Source organism: Tamandua tetradactyla, chromosome 6 (assembly GCF_023851605.1).
Source record: "Tamandua tetradactyla isolate mTamTet1 chromosome 6, mTamTet1.pri, whole genome shotgun sequence".
Classification (NCBI taxonomy): domain Eukaryota; kingdom Metazoa; phylum Chordata; class Mammalia; order Pilosa; family Myrmecophagidae; genus Tamandua; species Tamandua tetradactyla.
In genome coordinates this window covers 74,279,743-74,298,590 of record NC_135332.1, presented here as the reverse complement: position 1 = coordinate 74,298,590, position 18,848 = coordinate 74,279,743, and the positions used below count along the sequence as shown (strand labels likewise).

Genomic DNA, 18,848 nt, shown 5'->3' with positions numbered 1-18,848 from the left:
CTAGTTAGAATGTCAGAGGTCAAAGAGAAAGAGAGGATCTTGAAAGCAGCAAGAGAGAAGCAATCCATCACATACAAGGGAAACCCAATAAGACTATGTGTAGATTTCTCAGCAGAAACCATGGAAGCTAGAAGACAGTGGGATGATATATTTGTTACTAAAAGAGAAAAACTGCCAACCAAGACTCCTATATCCAGCAAAATTGTCCTTCAAAAATGAGGGAGAGCTCTCCCCTCTTTGTCCGCCAGCCCACCACGCGGCGCCCACGCCCCGCAGCAGCCGACCCGCCCGCCCTCCTCTCCCCTCTTCCCGCTCCTGCTCCGGCGGCTCTCCAACCACCACGGTGCCCTCTTCCGCCTTCACCGGCTCCTCCGCCACCAGCCTCGACAGCCTTGCCACCCTCACCTTTCCTCCTCCAGAGCAGCTACTAGGGGAGTGGAGACAATACAGAGCAGCTCCCGGAGCCACGACGGAGATCAAAGGGACAGCATACCCCATCCTGGAACGGCTGACTGTCTGGGAGAACCAGCTCCGGTGAGATCACCGAGGGGCGCGGGCTTTCCTGGGCGGGACGGCAAGCGGCCGGAGTCCGTCCCTTCCTCCTTCCCAGGCCAGCTGGCAGAATTGGCCGGGCGGTCCCCTTGGGCCACGGCGGCTGGCGTCCCCACCACGCGAGGCCCCCTGGACCAACTGAGAGAGTTGGGTCGGAAATCCCCACACTGCGGAGAACGGTGACCAGGGGGTCCCTTCCAAACATGTGACTCCCTGGTCTGGCTGGGAACAGTGCACTCTCCCGGGCTGCGACAGCTGGTACCCTTCTGCCACGCTTGGCACCCCGGGCCGACTAGGAAATTTGGTCGGGCGCTCTCACGTGCTGCGGCGGCTGGCGATCCTCCCCGCGTTCGGACCCCTGGGCCGGCTGGCACTCTTCCAAGACACTTCGGCTGCCGAACCTCCCCTACGACGAGAGTTTTCCAGAGTTAAAGGACCCACAGCAACTTTTACTGGTGGATCCCATAGACAAACGTGTGCCACGAGCGCCACCTACTGGGCAGGATAAGAAAAACAGAGATTTCACAGAAAAATCTTTCAACCTATTGGGTCCGACACCCAGGGAAATCTGACTAAATGCCCAGACGCCAGCAGAAGATAACGGATCACGCTCAGAAAATTGAAAATATGGCCCAGTCAAAGGAACAAACCAATAGTTCAAATGAGATACAGGAGCTGAAACAACTAATGCTGAATATACGAACAGAAATGGAAAACCTCTTCAAAAATGAAATCGATAAATTGAGGGAGGACATGAAGAAGACATGGGCTGATCAAAAAGAAGAAACAGAAAAACTGAAAAAACAAATCACAGAGCTTATGGAAGTGAAGGATAAAGTAGAAAAGATGGAAAAAACAATGGATACCTACAATGATAGATTTAAAGAGACAGAAGATAGAATTAGTGATTTGGAGGTAGGAACATCTGAATTCCAAAAAGAAACAGAAACTATCCGGAAAAGAATGGAAAAATTTGAACAGGGTATCAGGGAACTCAAGGACAATATGAACCGCACAAATATACGTGTTTGTGAGTGTTCCAGAAGGAGAAGAGAAGGGAAAAGGAGGAGAAAAACTAATGGAATAAATTATCACTGAAAATTTCCCAACTCTTATGAAAGACCTAAAATTACAGATCCAAGAAGTGCAGCGCACCCCAAAGAGATTAGACCCAAATAGGCGTTCCCCAAGACACTTATTAGTTAGAATGTCAGAGGTCAAAGAGAAAGAGAGGATCTTGAAAGCAGCGAGAGAGAAGCAATCCATCACATACAAGGGAAACCCAATAAGACTATGTGTAGATTTCTCAGCAGAAACCATGGAAGCTAGAAGACAGTGGGATGATATATTTAAGTTACTAAAAGAGAAAAACTGCCAACCAAGACTCCTATATCCAGCAAAATTGTCCTTCAAAAATGAGGGAGAAATTAAAACATTCTCAGACAAAAAGTCACTGAAAAAATTTGTGACCAAGAGATCAGCTCTGCAAGAAATACTAAAGGGAGCACTAGAGTCAGATACAAAAAGACAGAAGAGAGAGACATGGAGAAGAGTGTAGAAAGAAGGAAAGTCAGATATGATATATATAATACAAAAGGCAAAATGGTAGAGGAAAATATTATCCAACAGTAATAACTCTAAATGTTAATGGACTGAATTCCCCAATCAAAAGACATAGACTGGCAGAATGGATTGAAAAACAGGATCCTTCTATATGCTGTCTACAGGAAACACATCTTAGACCCAAAGATAAATATAGGTTGAAAGTGAAAGGTTGGGAAAAGATATTTCATGCAAATAACAACCAGAAAAGAGCAGGAGTGGCTATACTAATATCCAACAAATTAGACTTCAAATATAAAACAGTTAAAAGAGACAAAGAAGGACACTATATACTAATAAAAGGAACAATTAAACAAGAAGACATAACAATCATAAATATTTACGCACCGAACCAGAATGCCCCAAAATACGTGAGGAATACACTGCAAACACTGAAAAGGGAAATAGACACATATACCATAATAGTTGGAGACTTCAATTCACCACTCTCATCAATGGACAGAACATCTAGACAGAGGATCAATAAAGAAATAGAGAATCTGAATATTACTATAAATGAGCTAGACTTAGCAGACATTTATAGGACATTACATCCCACAACAGCAGGATACAGCTTTTTTTCAAGTGCTCATGGATCATTCTCAAAGATAGACCATATGCTGGGTCACAAAGCAAGTCTTAAAAAATTTAAAAAGATTGAAATTATACACAACAATTTCTCGGATCATAAAGGAATGAAGTTGGAAATCAAAAATAGGCAGAGTGCCAGAAAATTCACAAATACATGGAGGCTCAACAACACACTCTTAAACAACAAGTGGGTCAAAGAAGAAATTGCAAGAGAAATTAGTAAATACCTAGAGGCAAATGAAAATGAAAACACAACATATCAAAACTTATGGGACGCAGCAAAGGCAGTGCTAAGAGGGAAATTTATTGCCCTAAATGCCTTTATCAGAAAAGAAGAAAAGGCAAAAATGCAGGAATTAACTGTCCACTTGGAAGAACTGGAGAAAGAATAGCAAACTAATCCCAAAGCAAGCAAAAGGAAAGAAATAACAAAGATTAGAGCAGAAATAAATGAAATTGAAAACATGAAAACAATAGAGAAAATCAATAAGACCAGAAGTTGGTTCTATGAGAAAATCAATAAGATTGATGGGCCCTTAGCAAGATTGACAAAAAGAAGAAGAGAGAGGATGCAAATAAATAAGATCAGAAATGGAAGAGGAGACATAACTACTGACCCCACAGAAATAAAGGAGGTAATAACAGGATACTATGAACAACTTTACGCTAATAAATACAACAATTTAGATGAAATGGACGGGTTCCTGGAAAGACATGAACAACCAACTTTGACTCAAGAAGAAATAGATGACTTCAACAAACCAATCACAAGTAAAGAAATTGAATTAGTCATTCAAAAGCTTCCTAAAAAGAAAAGTCCAGGACCAGACGGCTTCACATGTGAATTCTATCAAACATTCCAGAAAGAATTAGTACCAACTCTCCTCAAACTCTTTAAAAAAATCGAAGTGGAGGGAAAACTACCTAATTCATTTTACGAAGCCAACATCACCCTCATACCAAAACCAGGCAAAGATATTACAAAAAAAGAAAACTACAGACCAATCTCTCTAATGAATATAGATGCAAAAATCCTCAATAAAATTCTAGCAAATCGTATCCAACAACACATTAAAAGAATTATACATCATGACCAAAGTAGGATTCATCCCAGGTATGCAAGGATGGTTCAACATAAGAAAATCAATTAATGTAATACACCATATCAACAAATCAAAGCAGAAAAATCACATGATCATCTCAATTGATGCAGAGAAGGCATTTGGCAAGATTCAACATCCTTTCCTGTTGAAAACACTTCAAAAGATAGGAATACAAGGGAACTTCCTTAAAATGATAGAGGGAATATATGAAAAACCCACAGCTAATATCATCCTCAATGGGGAAAAATTGAAAACTTTCCCCCTAAGATCAAGAACAAGACAAGGATGTCCACTATCACCACTATTATTCAACATTGTGTTGGAGGTTCTAGCCAGAGCAATTAGACAAGAAAAAGAAATACAAGGCATCAAAATTGGAAAGGAAGAAGTAAAACTATCACTGTTTGCAGACGATATGATACTATACATCGAAAACCCGGAAAAATCCACAACAAAACTACTAGAGCTAATAAATGAGTACAGCAAAGTAGCAGGTTACAAGATCAACATTCAAAAATCTGTAGCATTTTTATACACTAGTAATTAACAAGCTGAGGGGGAAATCAAGAAACGAACCCCATTTACAATCGCAACTAAAACAATAAAATACCTAGGAATAAATTTAACTAAAGAGACAAAAAACTTATATAAAGAAAACTACAAAAAACTGCTAAAAGAAATCACAGAAGACCTAAATAGATGGAAGGGCATACCGTGTTCATGGATTGGAAGACTAAATATAGTTAAGATGTCAATCCTACCTTAATTGATCTATAGATTCAATGCAATACCAATCAAAATCCCAACAACTTATTTTTCAGAAATAGAAAAACCAATAAGCAAATTTATCTGGAAGGGCAGGGTGCCCCGAATTGCTAAAAACATCTTGAGGAAAAAAAACGAAGCTGGAGGTCTCGCACTGCCGGACTTTAAGGCATATTATGAAGCCACAGTGGTCAAAACAGCATGGTATTGGCATAAAGATAGATATATCGACCAAAGGAATAGAATAGAGTGCTCAGATATAGACCCTCTCATCTATGGACATTTGATCTTTGATAAGGCAGTCAAGCCAACTCACCTGGGACAGAACAGTCTCTTCAATAAATGGTGCCTAGAGAACTGGATATCCATATGCAAAAGAATGAAAGAAGACCCATCTCTCACACCCTATACAAAAGTTAACTCAAAATGGATCAAAGATCTAAACATTAGGTCTAAGACCATAAAACAGTTAGCGGAAAATGTAGGGAGATATCTTACGAAACTTACAATTGGAGGCGGTTTTATGGACCTTAAACCTAAAGCAAGAGCACTGAAGAAGGAAATAAATAAATGGGAGCTCCTCAAAATTAAACACTTTTGTGCATCAAAGAACTTCATCAAGAAAGTAGAAAGACAGCCTACACAATGGGAGATAATATTTGGAAATGACATATCAGATAAAGGTCTAGTATCCAGAATTTATAAAGAGATTGTTCAACTCAACAACAAAAAGACAGCCAACCCAATTACAAAATGGGAAAAAGACTTGAACAGACACCTACCAGAAGAAGAAATACAAATGGCCAAAAGGCACATGAAGAGATGCTCAATGTCCCTGGCCATTAGAGAAATGCAAATCAAAACCACAATGAGATATCATCTCACACCCACCAGAATGGCCATTATCAACAAAACAGAAAATGACAAGTGCTGGAGAGGATGCGGAGAAAGAGGCACACTTATCCACTGTTGGTGGGAATGTCAAAGGGTGCAACCACTGTGGAAGGCAGTTTGGCGGTTCCTGAAAAAGCTGAATATAGAATTGCCATATGACCCAGCAATACCATTGCTGGGTATCTACTCAAAGGACTTAAGGGCAAAGTCACAAACGGACATTTGCACACCAATGTTTATAGCAGCGTTATTTACAATTGCAAAGAGATGGAAACAGCCAAAATGTCCATCAACAGAAGAATGGCTAAACAAACTGTGGTATATACATACGATGGAATATTATGCAGGTTTAAGACAGGATAAACTTATGAAGCATGTAATAACATGGATGGACCTAGAGAACATTATGCTGAGTGAGTATAGCCAAAAACTAAAGGACAAATACTGTATGGTCCCACTGATGTGAACGGACATTCAAGAATAAACTTGGAACATGTCATTGGTAACAGAGTCCAGCAGGAGGTAGAAACAGGGTAAGATAATGGGTAATTGGAGCTGAAGGGATACAGAGTGTGCAACAGGACTAGATACAAAAACTCAAAAATGGACAGCACAATAATACCTAATTGTAAAGTAATCATGTTAAAACACTGAATGAAGCTGCATCTGAGCTATAGGCTTTGTTTGTTTGTTTGTTTGTTTGTTTTTTACTGTTATTATTACTTTTATTTCTTTTCTCTATATTAACATTCTATATCTTTGTCTGGTGTGTCGCTAGTTCTTCTAAACCGATGCAAATGTACTAAGAAATGATGATCATGCATCTATGTGATGATGTTAAGAATTACTGATTGCATATGTAGAATGGCATGATTTCTAAATGTTGGGTTAATTTCTTTTTTTTTTCGTTAATTAATTAAAAAAATAAATAAATAAATAAATTTTAAAAATACAATTAAGAAAAACAAGCAGATGCTGGCCATGTGCCTTCCTATGTGACAGAGGAACCCAAGATGCCAGCAGCCTTTCTTCAGAGATGGCATTGTCCTATTGATGCCTTAATTCGGACATTTTCATGGCCTTAGAACTGTAAACTTGTAAACCAATAAATCTCTGTAAAATAAAAAAAAATTACTGATTTTTGCCATTAATCTTGTATCTTGCTACTTTGCTGAATTTGTGTATTAGTTTCAAGTAGCTTTGTTGTAGATCTCTTGGGATTTTACGAATATAGGATCATGTCATCTGCATATAATGAGAATTTCTCTTCTTCCTTACCAATTTGTATGCCTTTTATTTCTTTTTCTTGCCTAATTGCTCTAGCTAGAACTTCTGGGATAACGGTGAATAATAGTGGTGACAGTGGGCATCCTCGTCTCATCCCCAATCTTAGGGGGAAGGCTTTCAGCCTCTCATCATTGAATATGATGCTGGCTGTGGGTTTTTCATACATGCCCTTCATCACATTGAGGAAGTTTCCTTCAATTCCTACCTTTTAACATTTTTATCAGAAAGGATGCTGAATTTTATTGAATGCTTTTTCAGCATTGTATTAGTCATGGTTCTCTAGAGACACAGAACCAACAAGAGATATCTGTAAATATGAGATTTATAAAGGTGTCTCAAGCAACCATGGGGATAGAAGAGCCCAAATCCACAGGGCAGGCTGTGAAGCTGCAACTCCAACGAAGGGTCTTAAACTCCACAGAAGAGGCTTACTGGCTGAAGAAGCAGTGAAAAAATCTCTCTTCTTTAATAGTCTTCAACCGATTGGATTATTTTGTTTGTGGAAGATACACCCTTGGTTGATCACAGATGTAACGCAGCCACAGCTGCAATCAACTGACTGATGAATTAATAAACCAGCTTCTGATTTATCAACCAGTCATGAAATATCCTTGCAGCAATGGTCAGGCCAGTGCTTGCCTAGTCAGACAACTGGGAACATCACCTGGCCAAGGTGACCACCATAACTGATCTTCACAAGCATCAATCAAGATGACCATGTGATTTTTCCCTTTCAATTTGCTCATGTGTTGTATTACATTGATTGATTTTCTTGTGCTGAACCATACTTACATGCCTAGAATAAACCTCACTTGATTGGGGTGTATAATTCTTCTAATGTGCTGTTGGATTTGATTCGCAAGTATTTTGTTGAGAATTTTTGCATCTATACTCATTAGGGAGATGGGCCTGTAGTTTTCCTTTCTTCTTGTAGTATCTTTGTCTGGCTTTGGTATTAGAGTGCTGTTAGCTTCAGAAAATGAGGTAGTATGCTGGTTTGAATCTGTTCTGAATCCCAGAAAAGCCAAGTTCTTTAATCCTCATTCAGTATTGCTGGGTGGGAGCTTTTTTTTTATTGTTTCCATGGAGATGTGACACACCGAGTTGTGGGTGGTAACTTTTGATTGGATGGCTTCTATGGAGATGTGTCTCCACCCATTCAAGGTGGGGCTGCTTACTGGAGCCCTTTAAGAGGGAATCATTTTGGAAGGAGCCACAGGAGCCCACGCAGCCAGAGATGAAGAAGGAAAATGCCCCTGGAGGAACTGGGAAGAGAAACCTGGAGAGAGAGCTAGCAGATGTTGCCATGTTCGCCATGTGCCTTTACAGTTGAGAGAGAAAACCCTGAACTTCATCGTCCTTTCTTGAGTGAAGGTGACCTATTGTTGGTGCCTTATTTTGGACATTTTCACAGCCTTAGAACTGTAAGCTTACAATTTAATAAATTCTGCTTTTTAAAAGCCCTCCCCCCCAAAAAAATCACAGTTCACAGTCCTTACCGATTGACTCTGTTTTGACTGGCACGCTCCTTCAGCGCTTAGCCCTCCTAACCATGCGGGTTCTCTCCAGTCTCTTCTGAACATGTGTCCTCTCCTGGACATGTGCTCGTGGCTTTAGGAATTCTCCCATGGATATTGCTTTCCGCCCCACCATTACCCTCCTTTTTGGTTGGTGATGCTGCTGGGGTTTTATTTGTTTGTTTAATGGCTTGCCTGGATGGATCCTGCCTGTAGGGTCTGTCTCCCCTGCAGTGCATGGCCACTGATGTCCCTGCTCAACTTTTAACAATTCTTTTTCAAATTTAAGCCTGACTTCTTAAGGCTTTCTCCTGGGTTGTTGTAGTTTAGCGGCCAGCCCATAGCTGATCAGAGATTGAATTTAAATGTTTTGCAATCTTGAGGTTTCCAGTCTCTGCTGATAGCTCTGTGTAGGACTTGAGGATTGTGTTCAAGCTTCAGGCAGTTGACAGGTTGGCTCCAACTTTACTTTTTGTTTGCACAAGGATGTCTTCAGCCAAGGATGTGCCTCAGCCAAGGATGAGTGCCTAGTGGGGTCCTCTCTGCTTTCTCCTTAGCATATGCACGGATTTGCAGGCCACCAGGGATAGCTGGGAACTTAACAAGGCCCACTATGGCTGTGCCATTTATGGAAATAACTTATTACATTTCTAACAGGACAATTACTTTTCCAACCAGGATCGTGATGCCGGGAAAGCTGCAAAGTTGACTTCGTCCAGCTGCTTGCGGGTGAGGTTGCGGTTGTGTTTGACAAATACCCCTAGGCATCCACCTGTCCTCTTTCCCAGTCAGCCGGCTCCCTGCAAAGCCAGCAGAGCTTCACGTCCATCAGACCTACCTGATTCAGGTACCCCATGGGGAGGGGGGCGGAAAACAAAGCAACCTCAAACCAGCACCACAGATTTCCACCATTCTCACCTCTTATCAAGGTTCAGGAGGTTGTTTTTGTTTTTGTTTTCTTTTTTATTTTTAATGGCTGTGTTCTAGTTTGCTAGCTGCCGAAATGCAATATACCAAAAACGGAATGGCTTTTTAAAAGGGGAATTTAATAAATTGCTAGTTTACAGTTCTAAGGCCGAGACAATGTCCCAATTAAAACAAGTCTATAGAAATGTCCAATCTAAGGCATCTATCCAGGGAAAGGTACCTTGTTTCATGAAGGCCGATGAAGTTCAGGGTTTCTCTCTCAAGTGAAAAGGCACATGGTGAACACAGTCAGGGTTTCTCTCTCATCTGGAAGGGCACATGGCGAACACGCTGTCATCTGCTAGCTTTCTCTCCTGGCTTCCGGTTTCATGAAGCTCCCCGGGAGGCGTTTTCCTTCTTCATGTCCAAAGGTCGCTGGCTGGTGGACTCTGCTTTGTGACGCTGCAGCATGCTCTGCTCTCTTGACTCTCTCATTCTCCAAAATGTTTCCTCTTTCATAGGAGTTCAGAAACTAATTAAGACCCACCCAAATGGGTGGAGACATGCCTCTACCTAATCCAGTTTAACAACCACTCTTGATTAAATTACATCTCCAGGAAGATGATCTAATTACAATTTCAAACATACAATACTGAATAGGGATTAGAAGAAACGGCTGCCTTTACAGAATGGGATTAGGATTAAAACATGGCTTTTCTAGGGTACATACATCGTTTCAAACCAGCACAGGCTGCTTCTCAAATCCATATGCCTTTGAACAATTTCCAGAGTCCGAGAATGGTTGCTTTTAACAATTTTGCTGGTTTTACTGTGAGCTTTTTTGGGATGTTTGCTGAGCTCCTTAATTCGCAATTATAGGAGTTGGTCCACATATGTAAATTTAAATTTTCTAATATCTTGAAAAAGATAAAAAGAAACAGGGGGGGCCATGGTGGCTCAGCAGGCAGAGTTCTCCCCTGCCATGCCGGAGACCAGGGCTTGATTCCCGGTGTCTGCCCATGCAAAAAAAAAAAAAAGAAAAAGAAACAGACAAAATTCATTTTAATAGCTAATTTTATGTAGCTCAATATATTTAAAATATTACGAGTTCAACATGTAAGCAATATTTCTGTTAAGAAATTTTATTTTCAGATGTATGATTGTTATCGTGGTTACGTTTTTTAGAAGTCCTTTTCTTTCAAAGCTACTGAAATTTTTAAGGATGTTAAAATAATGCCAAGAGGAGAACTAGTTCACCGTGGGCTGGTGATTGTGAAAGCCGGTGGCGGGGCAAGGAAGTGCGTTGGATATTTCTTTTTCACAATAAAGCGTTGCATTTTCAACCCCTTTGATGTCTGGTTATTATTATTATTATTTTTTATTAGAGCAGTGGTCAGTTTACAAATAACTATGTAAGAAGCAGGGAGTTCCCCTGGGCTCCGCGCCCGCCCACCCCGCCTGTTATGAACATTTTGCACGAGTGTGGCGGGTTTGCTACAGTGCACGCACCGCCGTTGGTGCAGGCACACCGCCCCGGCCCTTGGTTCATCTCGGGGCTCGCGCTTCCAGGGGCACAGCTCCCGGGTTGCGAAGACTTTTATCCTGGGCATGCGCACAACGCCCCCAGGGCTGCGCCCCGCCCGGCCCCCGCCTTTTACCGACACTCCCCCACCGCACCCCCGCCTCGCCCCTCCCCGGCGCCGCTCGGCTCCCCGCCGGCCGTCCCAGGCCTAACCGCCGGCTGCGGCCTCCGCGCGGGCGCGACCCGGGCCGCCGGCGCCGGGGCTCCTCCCTGGAGCCTTCAGGAGACGAGGTCCCCATAGAGGCAGGCCCGGGCCCGGCGCACAGCGACCCCGGCCCTGAGGCGCCTGCGGGCCGCTCGGGGCCGGGGCCGGTTTCCCCGGGACGCGTTTCGCGACGCACCGCGGGCCGCCCGGACAGCCCTGGTGGAGGCACCTTCCGGCGGCCGCGGCGCGCAGCCATGGGCCGGGTGTGGGGCCCTCGGCGGCCCCCGCGTAGCGGCGCGGGCGGGTAGCGGCGGGAAGCGGCCCGGGGCGGCGGCGCGGGCACCGGCGGGCGCCCCGCAGCCGCCACGACCCCCCCGGCACCGTCGCGGCCTCACGTGCGGCCCCTGCGGCAGGCCGGCGCCGCCGGGTAAGGGCGCCCGGGCCCCGGGGATTCCGGCCAGGGCGTGCCCCTCGCGCACCCCAGCGGCCTCCCTCCTGCCCGGGGCGAGCGCCCTGGCTCCAGCAGCTGGGACCTGGGTCCGAGGTAGGCGGGTTAACACGTCGGGTCCTCCGCGGGGTTGGCTTGCACGTGTTGGTGCCGGGGGTTGGGTGGGGGCAGCCCCCAGCACCTCGGGTCTGTTCCAGGCCGCCACTGCTTGGGTCAAAGCGGTGACCCGAGCCGGCAGCGGGGCCCTGACTGTGCCGGGGTCCCGGGAGGAGGGGTTTTTCTTTGAGTGCAGGAACCATCTGGCTGGGCTAGACTTTTTGGTGTCTGGGCGTCTTTGGCGAGGATGCGGGTGTTTGAAATGATTTTTATACCTACTCTGATAAGTTCTGAAAAGATCAACTGGTAGTACTTGGTCAGTTATTAAACAGATGAGCTAAAGGGGTGTGCTCCAGAGGTAAGGTACACGGAGTGCGTGTTTTCTTAAAGTCTCCCCGCTTGTCCTTTCAGTATTTCACATTGTAACCAACTTTGGGCCACCACTTAGTAAATCACCTGTAGGGAAGGATTGTTCCAAGGAGGTTAACTGTAAAGATGAGAGAAGCCTGAGAGAAGAGCCTCTACTTCTTTCTCATCCTCCTTCCATTCTGGGAATTAAGAACCACTTTTATAAGGAAGCTGGAGGGGTGCAGTAGCGGAGTGAGATTCCTGGGGCCCTCCTTTCTGGGCCCTCCTGAAACCCCAGAAGAGGTTATGGGGCAGCCGGGCAACCAGACCCTGCCAGGCGGGGAAGACAGGCCTTGCTGCAGAGCTCCAGGGTGGCCCTGCCTCAGTGGGGGTCCCAGGAGTCTTTAGGGTCTTCCATTGATGGCTGGCCTGCTCTGGTCCAGGCACATATTTGGTCACTGCATTAGCCATTTAGTTTACTGTCCTGTCAGTCCCGACAAGCAAGCGCCTCGACCCTTTTATCAAACGTGGGGCCCAGGCCCACAGAGGTCAGTCATTCTGCTTGCTGTTGTGGGAATGGTCTTAAAGGAGCTCTCCTTTCCTTGGCATGCCACCCTCTGGGTTTGGTTCTGGGTGGCTGGCCTTGGCCGTGGCTGAGCCTAGCTCCTCTCCCCTCCCTCAGTGTGAAGACGATGCCGAAACTGCAGGGCTTTGAGTTCTGGAGCTGCACCCTGGGTGGGGCCCGCCACGTTGTGGCCCCCATGGTGGACCAGAGTGAGCTGGCCTGGAGGCTGCTGAGCCGCCGCCACGGGGCACAGCTCTGCTACACCCCCATGCTGCACGCCCAGGTCTTCGTCCGTGATGCCAACTATCGGAAGGAGAACCTGTACTGCGAGGTGTGCCCTGAGGACCGGCCTCTCATTGTGCAGGTGGGCAGCACCCCATCCTGGCAGCAGCAGCTGGAGTGCCAGGCTCTTGGACCCCTGTGTCTGCATCATCGCCTCTGCCTTCCCAGAAATGGCTTCCCGGAGGGCTCAGGGCCCTTGGGGTGTTCCAGTCCATCAGGGATGGCCTGGGATCAGGCATGTGGCCACAGGGCACCCTGAGGCAGCTCTCAAGGCCATGCCTTCCCAAGAATGAACTGTTCCCCAAAAGTCATCCCAGCTCTTGGCCAGTGGACAGCCCAGGTGAAGTGGAGGTTTTGCAGCCCCCGACATCACCCCATGGGCCATCTCATATGTGTTCACACCCTGCTCCTGTCAGAGGGGCAAGGGGGAACAGCACTCCTTCTGGGAGAGTCTGGGAACAGGCTTTCTGTTACTTATTGGGTGAAACACTAAGGCATGAACTTCTGCAGGTGGCATAGGGGCCATCCTCAGCCATCCTGCTGGAACATTGGTAAGAGAGGGTACCTTCTGTGGGGACCCACAGGCCATACATGAACCCCTCATTGCTGTTGGGGCCTGTGCTGCCGAGGGCTCAGGGCTGTGTGTGAGTCTTCTGTCTTTCCTAGTTCTGTGCCAATGACCCAGAAGTGTTTGTCCAGGCGGCCCTGCTGGCTCAGGACCACTGCGATGCCATCGACCTGAATTTAGGCTGCCCACAGATGATAGCCAAGAGAGGTGGGTGCACTTCTGGGCCATGGGGGAGGTCAAAGCCAGCCTGGGGGAACCTGGCCCCTGCCTGGCCCTCCTTCAGTAGCCGCCTCTGAGCTTCTCCCTTGGTTGGCCCTTCTTTGGCCACCGAGACTGGGGACAGCATTTGCTGGCTCTCAGGTGGAATCGTCAGGTTAATCATTTTACTCTGGGAAATCACAAGCTGCGTGATTTAATGAGGGGAGACCCCAGGTCATCCCCTTGTATTCTCTTGAGCCGTTGCTGTCCACCCCACACCCCTGGGCTCACCCTTCCTTCCTCACTGAGCTCTCTGGGGCCTCCAGACCCAAGGAGTTGCTGGCTATTCTGAGGTTCTGCGGTGGGGCGGCGTGTTCCGTCAGCACCCTTAGAGCTGGGGCAGCTGCTGTGGACAAACTGCTCAGCCCAGAGCTGGTCCCCTTGCACCCTCAAGGACACCTGGCCCACCCAGGAGCACACCACCTACTGGCCTGAGGCTCTGTCAGCACACATAGCCCGCTACAGGAAGTGTCCATGTCACTGGGGATGGCCTGGCTGAGAGGCTTGTGGACGAGGAGGCAACTCTGCCAGCTGTACTGTGTGTCATTTGCAGGTCACTACGGTGCCTTCTTGCAGGAAGAGTGGGACCTGCTTCAGAGAATGAGTGAGTTTGCCACATGCTTGGTCCTATCTCCACCCCTTGCCCTGGGGGACCGCCAGAGTGCTCACCTGTGCTCATCCAGCAGCTGGGACACGTAGACCCCGTTGCTGGCCTCAGGAACCCTGAGAATCAAGGAAAAAGGACAGAACCTGCCCATAGCCTGGGAAGGGCAGGCCATGGTGACAGCCCAAGCACCTTCCCTGGCCAAAGCCTTCTGTGGGGCTGTGCTCCAGGAGCTTGGCTGTGGGCCCCGGCCAGTCTCTACAGTCTTCTTTCTTCTCCAGTCGTGCTGGCCCATGAGAGACTCTCTGTCCCCGTCACCTGCAAAATCCGCGTCTTCCCAGAGATTGACAAGACCGTGCGGTACGCCCAGATGCTGGAGAGGGCTGGCTGCCAGGTCAGGTGGGGCCCAATGTGCCCGTGCTGACCACCTTTCTCCCTCTGTCCCTGAGGGGTCAGGACACATGCTCCCAGGCCCCAACTTCTTGACCCCCTCCTGGGCCCTGCAGGCATGACTACCCCAGCACATCGGGGAACAGGGTCAGAGCTTGGGTGCCTGGGCTGGCTACAGCTGGACTCAAGTTGTGGGCCCTGTAAGGGCCATACCTGGCCCAGGGCCCTTTTCGCCACCATCCTGGGCCTGAGCCTTGGAGGAACATGAGCCTGGCCTGGGCCCAGGTGTTCTCTAGATTGGAATGAGGGCCCTGACTGGCTGAGTATCCAGCTGGCTGAGGCATCCACGCTGTTTCCTCTTTGTTCTCCATGAGCTAAGAGGACAGGATCTGCCCTGAGCTGGCCCCCCAGGTTGCTTAACTTCCTGGAAAGAGAGGACCAAGGGAACCTTTGAAGGGAGATCTGACCAAGGGTGGGGAGGGGGCGGAGGAGGGGTGGTCTTTGTGCCCGTGGAGGGGTCAGGGTGGCCTTCCCCAGCACACACTACAGGGGGTAGGCCCAGAAACAAGGTCTGAGGTGCCCTCCCTTTTGCACACAGCCCCTGGGCAGTATAGCACCTTCTCTCAGCTGACCAGGGAGCCCCTTGCACTGGGTCAGCAGGGGCACCGACCAGGCCCTCACTTCCCCTGGTTAACAGACCTGTTCCCTGAAAGCCAAAGGGCCCTTGGAGCGTTTTGGGAGCTGCAGCCGGGGCTGCAGACTGACCCCCACCCTCTGGCTATGTCCTAGCTGCTGGCCGTGCATGGGCGCACCAAGGAACAGAAGGGGCCCCTGCCGGGTCCTGCGTCCTGGGAACACATCAGAGCTGTGCGGTGAGTGGGCAGCCAGGGCCGGGGGAAGTCCCTCGAGGGGGCCAAGAATGGCGAGACTGGGGGCCAGGTCCAGGACAGTAAGGACAGGCCCTGGCTGAGGACTGTGTGTCCCTGCCCTGGTGAGTGGGAGGACACTGAGTCCTATTCTGAGCATGGTACCCACCATGCTCCCTCACAGGAAGGCTGTGAACATCCCTGTGTTTGCCAATGGGAACATCCAGTGCCTCCGAGATGTGGAGCAGTGCATCCAGGCCACCGGAGTGCAGGGCGTCATGAGTGCAGGTGAGGGCAGGGTGAGAGTCCCAGGTACAGGTGAAGACAGGTGGGGAGGGGTCCTGGGTGCAGGTGAGTCTGGGACCACCAAAGCTGGGGCACAGCACAGCCTTGTGAGCCCTAGGGACCCTGTCCGCACCCGCAACTGCAGCCCATGGGCCCTCCCCTGCCCCCTGCAGAGGGCAACCTGCACAACCCTGCCCTGTTTGAGGGCCGCAGCCCAGCTGTGTGGGAGCTGGCCGAGGAGTACCTGGAGATCGTGCGGCAGCACCCTTGTCCCCTCTCCTATGTCCGGGCCCACCTCTTCAAGCTGTGGCACCACCCGTGAGTCACCCCCAGGGCAGAAGCCGCATAGTCAGGAGGCAGGGGGGAGGCCAGGAGGGGAAGAGAGGGGCACCAGGATGGGGCTGGCTGCCTCTGTTCTTGGCTGGTCCAGCATTGGATCCCGGCAGTGGCGCAGCCCCCTTGACGGCTGTCTGTCTCAGGCTGCAGGTGCACCAGCACCTTCGTGAGGAGCTGGCCAAGGTGAAGAGCCTGGAGGGTGTGAGTGCTGTGAGCAGGGAGCTGAAGCTGCGCTGCCAGGCAGGTGTGGGGACTGCAGGATGCCATGCCTGTGCGGGCAGGGAGGCTCTGTCTGTGACTAGGGGCCTGGTACTTTGCAGGAGGACATGTCCAGGCAGATGGAGGGAGAGAAGCCCTTGGGAGGCCTGCCTTTCTTTCACTGGGTCTGCCAGCCCTACATCCGCCCAGGGTGAGCCTGCTGTGCTGCCATGCATGGGGATGGGGGGGGGGTGTCCATGTGTGGGTACTGTCCCCTCACCTCAGCAGGCCTGCCCAGGGTCTTTGTCCCCCTAATTGTCAAAATCAGTTTCCTACTCAGAGTGAGTGGGAAGCGAAGCAGCCTGTAGGCTCAGGAGTAACCCTGAGTGGCTCCAGGCAGGCCCAGGTGGCCTGAGAGCTGGGCCACAGCCGCCCAGCCCCTCGGGGTCTCCTCGCCCTGAGCCTCGCTTGAGGTGACCCATCAGGACTGCAACAGGTAGGGGTGGGCTCTGGTGGGCACCCCCACTGTACCTACTGCTTCTCCTTCAGGCCCAAGGAGGGGGGTAAGGACGGTGGCACCTGCAGCAAGCGGGCCCTGGAAGGGGGGGATGGTGGGGGCCCAGATGTCCTGTCCAAGAGCAAGCAGAAGAAGCAACTGAGGAACCCCCAGAAGACCTTTGACCCCTCGCTGAAACGTAAGTCCCACCCTCCCAGCTGGTCTTGCAGGGGCTATGTCCTTTCCCGAGCTGTAGCCACCAGCCTCACCTGAGAAATGGGAGACTCTGTGTAAATGGTGGCAGATGGGATCACCTGGGCCTAGATGGGAACCAGGCATTGGGACAGAGATGCTGCAGGGGGAAGCAGACCAGACTTAGTGGGGTGTCTGTCCCTGACCACGACACCCTACAAACCTCATGTCCAGAGCTCTTTTGGGGTACTCTGGGTCTTGGAGGTGGGAGGCATGAACCAGAGCTGGCCCTGCAGTCGGCCTGAGATACTCAACCAGCACCCTACTCAGTGGGTGCTCTGTCCTCGCAACCTTTGGTGCTTTGGCTGTCCTCCCAGCCAGCGGGCAAAACGAGGCCTGCCCACTAGGACCCTGCCCTTTCAGGTGGAGACTTCCCAGAAGCCCCCTCCCATAGCCTATATGTACCCCTTTGTCCTCAACCCCAGCAACTCTGTGGCAGCTGCAGAGAGGCAGGAAAGAGTTTGGGTTTTCCTACCCCCTACTGCCGTGCCTAGAACTCCTAGACTGATGGCACCACCGCTGCCTTTAGCACCACAGTGGAGGGGGTGATTGGTTCCTTCCTGCCGGGCTGCCCAAGTTCATCTGCTCCCATCTGTTCTGCAGCAGAACTGTGCCCACTGCGTCCTGCCAGCCGCCCCTTGTCCACTCATGCTCTTTGATTAGCCCTGAGCCCTGAGCCCTGGCTAGTTAGATCCTCTGCGAGCAGGAGGCTCAGCCGCAAGCTTCACGTGAGCAGCCAGCCCCCTGCCTGCTGTCTGCTCTGTAAGGCCCTCCCTGGGTCCCCTTTTAACCAAGTGTTTCTGTCCTTTCCCAGCAAAATACGCAAAGTGTGATCAGTGTGGGAACCCAAAGGTGAGTTGATCTTCTTGACCAGCCATGGCTGGGGCATCTGAGCTCAGCTCCAGGAGGGGGCACCTTGTGCTTCAGACCCCAGGGAGGGGCATGGTGGGTCTGTACCCAGCATTGCTGCCCCAGACCCTTCACTTGGGGCTGTGGCCACTGATTTAGTCTAAGAAATGGCAGGTGGTGACTCTCAGGTGTGCAGCCTGGACTCTACCCACAGGCAGGCAGGCTCCCCACACCTTGGTTGTCTGAGGCAGGGTTGCAGGGGTACAGCCAAGCCATGTGGTTTTCAGTGGCCTGGGGGTAGATGGGTATGCAGGCTCACCGGTTCTCCTGTGCCCAGGGCAACCGATGCGTGTTTAACCTGTGCCGGGGCTGCTGCAAGAAGAGAGCTTTCAGAGAGACAGCGGACTGTCCAGGTGCGAGAATGGGAGAGTGCTGCCAGCCGTGGCCAGGTACCAGGGCACGGGAGATCATCGGCTTCCTGAGCCAACCTCCTCTTTTGTTTTCTGTCAGGTCATGGATTGCTTTTTAAAACCAAACTGGAGAAGTCTCTGGCTTGGCAGAGGGACCAGTCCAGGTTGCAGGAGCCCCAGCAGCCAGGACTTGGGGACCTGGGACCTGGGGGCCCGGGGAGCTTCTCTGAAGTCACAGGCAGTGCCCTCACCTGAGGGGCCAGCTGGGACTGTACCCCTGCCTCAGGCTGCAGAAGCCTGGACACAGCTCAAATGAGGAAATGCCTTTTACTCAGGGAATCTCCTGCTACTTAACACGGAAGGATGTGCTGGTACCCTCCCCACCACCACACACAGGCTGGGAAATGCTGCATTGGTGAGCAGGCTCCAGGCTAGGCCTGCTTTGCCATCATGATTCATGTCTGCTTTCAAAACTGACTGAACAATAAATCATTTCAGAGATAAATGTGCACGGCTTGAGACACCCTGGGCCACCGGGGACTCAGACCCGAGGAACAGGTGCAGGGGACCCCCTTTCAGCTTGATGCTGCAGTTCTGGGCCCTGGCCAAGGAGGAAGTACCCATACAGAGGCTGGTTCAGACACCTGATGTGT

General features: G+C 49.7%; 1 protein-coding gene across 2 annotated transcripts; it reads left to right on the top strand.

The window, feature by feature from the left end:
• The first annotated feature begins 11,360 nt into the window (after positions 1-11,360).
• Positions 11,361-18,700, top strand: DUS1L (dihydrouridine synthase 1 like). 2 transcript variants are annotated; one of them, XM_077166267.1, is made up of 14 exons: positions 11,361-11,488; positions 12,519-12,765; positions 13,350-13,458; positions 14,063-14,113; positions 14,395-14,507; positions 15,293-15,375; positions 15,554-15,657; positions 15,828-15,972; positions 16,134-16,230; positions 16,311-16,399; positions 16,738-16,883; positions 17,751-17,788; positions 18,123-18,198; positions 18,296-18,700. In XM_077166267.1, the coding sequence occupies exons 2-14, from the start codon at positions 12,529-12,531 to the stop codon at positions 18,448-18,450; spliced, it is 1,443 nt and encodes a 480-aa protein (XP_077022382.1). In that variant the 5' UTR covers positions 11,361-11,488; positions 12,519-12,528; the 3' UTR covers positions 18,451-18,700. The 2 variants fall into 2 exon arrangements, with proteins under 2 accessions (XP_077022382.1, XP_077022381.1); XM_077166266.1 differs by lacking the exon at positions 16,738-16,883 and having other exon boundaries at positions 16,134-16,399.
• The last annotated feature ends 148 nt before the right edge of the window (positions 18,701-18,848 follow it).

Coding starts and splice junctions, on each gene's coding strand:
- DUS1L (XM_077166267.1), top strand. CDS start 12,529: ATGCCGAAACTGCAGGGCTTTGAGTTCTGGAGCTGCACCCTGGGTGGG. Junction 14,508..15,292: donor TGGAGAGGGCTGGCTGCCAG/GTCAGGTGGGGC, acceptor GCTATGTCCTAG/CTGCTGGCCGTGCATGGGCG. Junction 18,199..18,295: donor AGAGACAGCGGACTGTCCAG/GTGCGAGAATGG, acceptor GTTTTCTGTCAG/GTCATGGATTGCTTTTTAAA.